Source organism: Silene latifolia, chromosome 5 (assembly GCF_048544455.1).
Source record: "Silene latifolia isolate original U9 population chromosome 5, ASM4854445v1, whole genome shotgun sequence".
NCBI lineage: Eukaryota > Viridiplantae > Streptophyta > Magnoliopsida > Caryophyllales > Caryophyllaceae > Silene > Silene latifolia.
In genome coordinates this window covers 29,284,081-29,292,592 of record NC_133530.1, presented here as the reverse complement: position 1 = coordinate 29,292,592, position 8,512 = coordinate 29,284,081, and the positions used below count along the sequence as shown (strand labels likewise).

Genomic DNA, 8,512 nt, shown 5'->3' with positions numbered 1-8,512 from the left:
TGTGAAGGAAATAGTGAATTTGGAATCTTCACTATTATTTGAAGTGACGGTTTATGTGCCGTCGTTGACATGTGTGGTGAAAATAGTGGAATTTAATTTCCAACTATTGCTTTGAAAATGACGGTTTTGATTGCCGTCGTTCGAGATTTGAAGAAACAGTGAATTTTGAGTTTTCACTATTATTTTAAAATTTGACGGCTTTAATTGCCGTCGTTTGAAATTCGGAGAAATAGCGGATTTGAATTTTCGCTATTATTTTTGAAAGTTTTTGAAGGAAAATAGTGAATTTTGATTTCACCATTTATTTTTGAAATTGACGGTTTTAATTCTCGTCGTTTGAATCTTGAGGAAATAGTGAATTTTGAATCTTCACTATTATTTTGTTTTTCGAAGGGAAAATGACGGTTTTGAACGCCGTTTGTTTGAAATTTTCGAAAATAGCGAATTTAAATTTTCACTATTTGTTTTTGTATTTGAGAAAATGACGATCTTTTAATATCGTCAATGAAAATTTGAAGTTTGTTATGTGGAAATTGGGCCAAAGCCCAAAATTCGCTGAAAGAGCAGGGAACGCCTGATTGAGGCGCGAGCCACCTGGCGAAACAAAGGGGCTTCCCTATTTTTCTGTAAAAGACGCGAGGTTTGGTTGCATTCCATTTCTTACTCGTCTTCAACCTTTGACACGAAACAAACCAAAAAAACGCCATTGTTGGTCCTTTAGCTTGCTTTCATTTGCGCCGATATCATCAATGTCATCTCAAGGTACGTATTTCCTCTTGAATCCATTTAAATTTGTTGGTCATTTGATAGATTGAATTAGGGCGAAAATTTTACCCTAGAAAATTGATTTGGGCGTTTTTGATTGGGCCCATTTCGAGTGAAATTGATGATTGCATTAGGTTAGAAACCTGTTTAGGAGTATAGGGGTGCTTTTAGTTTGCATTTTGGTCCCCGTTCCCGCTCCCTATGCTCGAAAAACGTGAGTGAGGTGGAGAAACCGTCTCATCTCGCAATGCCAAGTTTATTTGCTTGGATAATGGGTCCCACTAGGTTGCATTGTAGTCGGGAAAGACCGTATTTGCCATTGTGGACCTTTGTTGGGTATTGTGGGCAAAATTGGAATTTTTGCCTTTTGTGACGGTCTTATGTCTGACAAAATAAGCGTCTGTCTGGGCTTGAATTGAGTCAGTTTGCCTTGAAATGGACCTTATTGGTAGTTTAGGTCGCCTTGAGGCTTGATGAAATCACGTTTGCCTTTTTGCGGTCGCTTTTGAATTTTGACCGGTTTGTGCTAAAATTGGCGTATAAATTGCCTTTTATGAGCCGTAGAAAAATTCCCTGTTGCATTGGGAATGCATTTTGGTTTGTTGGCGGACCTTGTGTGGGTCTTGGGGTGCCGTTTTTTGTTGTGGTTGTTTTGACTCGTCTTTTGCTTGAAAAGAAGGGCGAGTCGTTTTTTGTGTTTTTTTTTGTGGATTGTTTTTGTTTGGCTGGGTTTGGGCGGGATTGCCCTTGTTTTGCTTTGCAGGTTGTTTCTTTTTTTGGATTTGTCCATTTTACACTGTCATAATGCCGAAATGTCGGCCGACGTTATTTGTTTGTTTTTTTATTGCAGGGGAGTGTACAGGACATGCTGGGTCCCTTGCAGCGACTTTTGAGGAGTTGTTTCTTTTATTGAACTTGTCTGCGAAGGAAGAGCTGAAAAAGGCCGCAGAAGCTAATGCTAAGAAGGCCATGGAGGAGAAGCATCTTGCTGATAAGTTATCGCAGGATCTTCAATGCGGTAGAGACAGAATTGAGAGTTTAGAGGTGGACCTCAAGAAGGTAAATGTCATGCTTGATGAAGAAAGATTGGTATTAGCCAACGAGAGAAATCATGCTGATGCTCTGAAGTCTAAATTGGGAGAACAAGCAAGGATCGCTACAGAAAATGAAAAGAGAGCCATGGAAGAAGAGAGTCGAAGTAACAAGATGGTCCAGGAGCTAGAAAATGCTCGACAAAAACTAAGAGATGTGGAGATCCAGTTATGTGAAGTTAAACAATGTAGAGATCTTGCTGGAGCATCTAGTACTCCCACTGAATTGCTTTTCAACAAGCAGATATCAGCAAAAGTCAGCTTCTTACAAGAACAATTAAAATTTGAGAAGAAACGGGTAAAGCATTACAAAGAGGTTGCTAAGTTAGAGAAAGACCTCAAAAATGCTTCACAACAGGAGTTGCATAATGTAAAACAGGACTTCCAAAGTTTGCTGTATCAAATGGATATGTTGAGTGACACATTTGGTGCAAGAAATCATATGAACAAGGTATTGAATATGTGGTTTAAATTCTGTCCTCCATCTTTCGTAGTGGTTGATATCTAATCATCTGAATACATGCAGAAACGGCGTCTAAATGCTGGAGGTTTGGAGTTGCCTGGAAGGACGCCTGATTGTGGCCTGCCCCAACTCAATTTCTGTTGTGACGCTGAGCGTAGACCGTCCAGCTTATCGTCCAGGGATACATCATGTCGTCCTAAGCCAAATTCTAGACTTGTTGATGCAGAGCAACCCATGGAATCACCCTCAGGTATGAAGATTAACTTGGATCCTCTGCGAGGAGGTTCTCATGGTGATATCTTAGCAAGTTCTCCTCTTAACTCCAACACAGCATCTTTTTCTGATGAACAGTTGCTGGGCTCACAGGAAAGAGCAGCTTGCACTCCGACAACACTGACAAGATTGGCAATTAAAGATCCTGTCCCGCAAACAACAATTGCCAAATGGAATGACCGCGAAAGAATTGCTACAGTTGCTGAAAATAGCATAAACCCTGTTGAATTTGAGCCTGGTCATGTCAAAAAGAGGAGGAAAATTATTGACGAATCCGAAGTTGTCAGATGTGTGGAGTCACAAGATAAAATAAACAACCAGGATGCAGAGACAAATTTGTTTGGTTTGGGTAAAGTATTAGTTCCACCTATGAAAGAGCAGATGGAGAAGGTAAATTTATTAGTTACTGGCAATAATGCTTATGCAATTGGCAATTTTGATCTATCTGGGGAGAAAAAGAAGGCAACAAATGAACCACAACAAGTTCTTCAGCAAGTCAACAACTCCACTGTGCTGAATGGAAACGAAATTTCTGAGCCTAACAAATCCCATAGAAGTGGTCTGGTAGTTCCTGATTTAGAAGATTTGGTAAGTTTTGAGCAACATTTGAATGGGAATTACATGAAACTGCTTGATTTGGATGATCCAATTGCTGAGGAACATTTTAGGATGGCACTGCAATGGCCTTTGTCTCCTACACTTCCGGATATTGAACCGCACAATTTTGACCAAGAGGTTGAAATGCAGAATTTAGGTATGCCTGTCTGTGCTAGAAACATTGCTACTGATTTGAATGGGGAACACGACAAGATCCCAAAATTCTGTGTTGTTTACTCTGATATGGAAGATATTGGTTGTATAACTAGGATCTTCTGTTCTACTACAACTTGTATGGCTCGTTTACGTTCATCTTTGCAAAAACCTTGGTTGGTGGAAGACATTCTACTGGCTCTTGTCTCGGAACAAGATCTTGTTTCCAGGTAACCTCAAGTGGTCTGTATTCTTGCTAATGATACGGTACATTTTGGTATTATTCTCATGACATTGTCGTTAAACTATGGGGGTTTTCATTGTTATACGTCATAGAGCAGGCTGGCTTTTCACAAATCAATAAAAAAATGATTTAGAATCATATTAATTGCTTATTGCTTATACATATTAATTGCTTATATCGTCTTCTACTATGTTACGTCTGAAGCTGTTTTCCCATCACCAAGTCACTGTGATTGTTCCCTCTGCAATTATTATAGAGAATATATCTTATTCCTAATTCAAGTTATTGTAATATATTTAGCTAGGTCGTTTATCGTAAATATTTCCTAGTTCTAGCGTCGTATATTTTCTGTATCTTCTGTATATTTCGATTTCCATATTTTCTAATTATGTAACCCTAGAATCGTAGCCCTGTACTCTAGTATATAAGTTGTATTCATGAATCGTAAACAATGCAATGCAATTCAATAATATTCAACCGTTCATAATTCTATCAATTATAACTGCATTGTTCAATTGAAATTTCATGTCGGTTTGGTTTGTTAATATTAAGCTGACCTGCTAATCTGTCTTTTTTCACTTTTCAGGGAAATGATTTGCGTCTTTTTTTCTCTTTTATTACTCAATTTTGCTAGTGCGTCATGTACTAAATTCGTGGACTTTCAGAGCTTGTTGTCGGATACCTTATGTGCAAATCTACAATCAGGTGTGGTTCTTCTCTATTAATCTTTTTTGTTTTGTAACTTTGATGCCTCCTTTCATTAACTTTTTATAATCTTAGAACCCAGGTTATTTCTTGATTTCTGATTCATAGGTTATTTTGTCACAGTTTTGTTGAACATGGACAGAAGACACCTCTTTGCAAAAGTTTGCTGCCTTAGTGACTTCCTCAGCTTAAGTGAGAATTTTTTACTTCACAAGAAAATTCTGTTGCGGAGTAGCTTGACCTCTGACACCTTAAATTGTGGCGACTCGAATATTGAGATTCTGCACCAGGGTGAGAGCAATGTTTTACGTTTCAGTTTGGCGTCAACCAATATGGTTGTAGCAGGGAGCTTAATACTGGCATCTATCTCTGCAGCAGCTGGTCTCGTTGATTCAATTTGTGAATTTTCGCTTAAAGTCATCGGAATGAGAAGAGCGGATTGTTTAATGACATTGTTGATTCTCCATACATTTGCTTATGTTTGTGGTGAAGAGTATTTCACCATTAGTAATTACCATGTAGTCATGGAAGCAGTAAAGGTTATAGTGGCGTCCTTGGAGGGTTCTTTGGCAATTAATGGGACTAGCCAACCAGATGATGGTACCTTGCAACATTGTTTTCCATGTGAGAAATGTCCATTTGCTGACAGATCTATTTGTTTGGATGACGTTTCATCTAAGCTAATAGAAGAAATGCAAGCATTTACAGATCCCCATAATCAAGCTGATACATTCGATTCACGTTTCTTAGTTGCTATCCTGTCAGCTCTTGAGTTGCTTGCTACTCATATGGTAATCCATTTTTTCATTTCATTTTCTTAAATATTGTCTCTGTTTAATGTTAAGTTCATTGACGAGTAGTCTTACTTTCCACTATTGCAGAGCTGGGGTTGGGTATGTGACAAAGTTGTGTCAAAACTGTTTGAGACGGTGGAATCATGTGATCCTGAGAGTATCATGTCGACTGCTGTTGTCACACTGTTGGGTGATTTAGGCAGGTGGGTATCTCTTGGAATGTTATTTTAGAAGGTTTCCACATCTTTCCTTTTACCTGTATATTTATATGGCTATATGTTATATTTTCTTCAGGCTAGGCGTTGAAACACGTGGATACGACGATCCTGGGGTGAGAAGCATCATACAACGACTATCGGCTAGTCTACATAGAGCAAGTTCTTCGAAGCACAACACCTTCTCAATGACCGTTGTTCATTCGCTAACTCAGCTTCATCCAAATGGTGCGGAGATTTTCCTGAAGAACAATGAAGAATCAGTCAAAGGTGCGCATCCTGCTTCCAGTACAGCTACATCTGATATTCTGAGGACCATGTTTTCTTCTTTAAGCAACAAGCCGACATCTGCCTTGCATAATTGCGTAATTCCCGACATAATTGCTTAGTTTTTCTTTCTTTGAAGATGGTAGTTGTAGTTTAGGGGTAGCCATCAAATGTGAAACCACTTGTCGAAGCTCTCTCATATCAGCAATAAGCTGTTTTCTGAGAGATTTACCCCATTTGTATCCATTCAATCAACATGCATCCATTTTTAAAGGAAGGATGCGCTGTTGATTGTATTCCGCAAAGATAGAAATGTACATTCCTTGCCTTTGTTGATTGTATTTCATGAATGAAAGAAAGAAATGTACACTCCTTGCCATTGTTCAATTTGCCTTATCCTACGTCTTCTGTTTCAATAGAATAGAAACGCACGGCATCGAGTAGTGTCCTGGGAGATCTTAGGCTGACTTAATTTGGTGTGAGAAGCAGCGCGTACGAGAATCAGATTAATCAAGAGGGCTTCCCTACTATTGTGTAAGCGTGTGTCTGTTTTCACGAGTCTTCCGTCGAGTCTTAGAAATCTACCATATTAGAGACCAATGAAAATGAATAATAATAAAGGTCAGTTAAAAATGTGTATCTTTGATATTACTAGACATTTTGTAAAATTTAGCCGCCTATGAGAAGAATCAAATTAATCAAGAATCTCGCGATGTCTCTTTTGTTTAGGAGTCTTCAATTCGGTCTTGGAAATAAGGATAAACTGTAATAAGATACAGTTAGTCTTGTTGAAGACGGGTCGGAGTAAGTGACGGGTAATGCCACTCACAAAACGGATAGGGGGGACAAGGTGGGGGCACCCCCATGTGCTTCCATCTCTCCTCTATTTGGGTCATTTGTGAGAGGAAATGGTATCCGTCACTCCAAAGTGACGGATACGTGTCGTCTTCAATGAGATTTTGTGAATAAGATAAGGGTAGCTCAATCTTAAAATTATAATACAACAAGTCTCACTTGTGACGGGTATATCCGTCACAAGCTTATAACGGGTCAAGTACTACCCATGTGGGTAGATAAGACAAAACATATTCCTACTCCCTAGACACTTTCCTTTTGTCTTATTTACCCCATATGAGTAGTACTTGACCCGTCGCAAGCTTGTGACGGGTATGCTCGTCACAAAAGAGAATTTGTGATTAGGGTTTTTTGATAACTACTACCTTTGTATTACACGGTTTTGAGAACTACTACCAAAATAATTTTCGTTTAAAAACTACTACCTGTAAGTTTGATTTTTTTAAAAAACACTACCAAATCTCATCTAAATCCAATAAAACACAATTTTAACCATTTATTTTTGAATTTCCATCTTAAGTTGTAAACTTTACCCCTTTAGCACTACTAATACTACTGTTTGCCAATCATTTTAGGGCAAATTTACTTTAAATTAGCTTCATCTAATTCACCTATCTAACGTAATTAAGGTAAAAAAGTTGCTTAAACGTCATCAAATTAACTAGTTTAAGGTATAAAAATAACAACTTAGGATGGAAATTCAAAAATAAATGGCTGAGATTGTGTTTAATTGAGTTTAGATGAAATTTGGTAGTGTTTTTTAAAAAATTCAAACTTATTGGTAGTAGTTTTTAAGCGAAAATGATTTTGGTAGTAGTTCTTAAAACAGGGTAATACAAAGGTAGTAGTTATCAAAAAACCCTTGTGATTATAATAATAGTTATAAATAATAGGGTAAATTGATAACTTATACCTAGTATAACATACTTTTTAAAATTTTATACCTAACATAATTTTCTTTCAAAACTTATACCAAAAAAATTCATTTTTTTCATAGTCAATACCAAATCTCACAAATTGACCATTTTACCCTTACATTATCTATTAACACCCTTTAGCCAATCAATCCCTATTTCCACCATACACCTCATCAGTCATCACCACATACAACTAATTAAATCACTCTTTAATTCCCCCTTCCCTCTAAACACACGAACAAACCAACCCAGATTTTGGGGAAGAAACGTTAATTAACCAAAAAAAACCTAGAATTTTGCGCATAAAATTACAGTAGCATATGGATTTCACGAATTGCTAGTACGTTCTTGTTGCCAGGTTCTGGTCATCGTTTTATGGGTCGCCACGAAAGGCGGTATTGCAGCTCACAAAGGAATCGAGAGAGCATGTACGAATTGATTGAATCATGGTGAATTCAGACCACCCTAGTGATTGATTGGTGGCTGGTGGGTTGTGACGTGGTAATCGATGTCGGGTTCGAAAAGCGTCATCGCTGCTGCTGCTTGATTACTGAGCGAAGAGGATTAGAGGAGGCCACCGTGATGTATGCGTGACGGAGTTGTAGCACGTTGGTCGGATTGATTGAGGACCGGTGAATGAAGCCATGGTTGGTGATTGCACCCGATGGTGCTATACGGTGGTAGGAGCGGTGCCGTTTCTGAGCTGCTTGTAGTCTGATTGAATTTGAGCGAGTTGGTGTCGGGATTGCTGCTCAGCTTGAGCTATGGTGGCTCAATAGCTCCTGGTGGTCTGTTCGAATTATGTGGTAAAGGTGAGGGTGGGTGGTGGTGCTAAGAGTTATGGGTTGATGTGTTTTTGATTGGGTGAGACGAGGCGTGTATGGGTATAGGCGGCGGTTGTGAAGGTGATATGACGGTGGTGATGTGAGGGGGGAGGAGAGGGATCGTGCTGATGGGTGGTAGGGTGTGTGGTTGATGTGTTAAGGATTGATATTGTGGGAAAGTGGTGGTAATGGACTAATTAATAAGGGTAAAACCGTCTTTTTAAGTCTTATTTTGATATTTGGTATTAAGTTCGGAAGAAAATAATTTTCTTGGTATAAATTTTGAAAGAAATTTATCTTAGGTATAAGATTTGAAAAAGTGGATTATAATAGGTATAAGTTATCAATT

The 8,512-nt window shown here is 38.4% G+C and overlaps 1 protein-coding gene across 1 annotated transcript; it reads left to right on the top strand.

Moving 5' to 3' along the window:
* Nucleotides 1-685: 685 nt before the first annotated feature.
* LOC141657154 (uncharacterized) lies at nucleotides 686-5,954 on the top strand. Its single transcript, XM_074464295.1, has 8 exons — nucleotides 686-762; nucleotides 1,616-2,307; nucleotides 2,383-2,569; nucleotides 2,651-3,572; nucleotides 4,173-4,291; nucleotides 4,415-5,082; nucleotides 5,173-5,288; nucleotides 5,380-5,954. The coding sequence occupies exons 1-8, from the start codon at nucleotides 750-752 to the stop codon at nucleotides 5,687-5,689; spliced, it is 3,027 nt and encodes a 1,008-aa protein (XP_074320396.1). The 5' UTR covers nucleotides 686-749; the 3' UTR covers nucleotides 5,690-5,954.
* The last annotated feature ends 2,558 nt before the right edge of the window (nucleotides 5,955-8,512 follow it).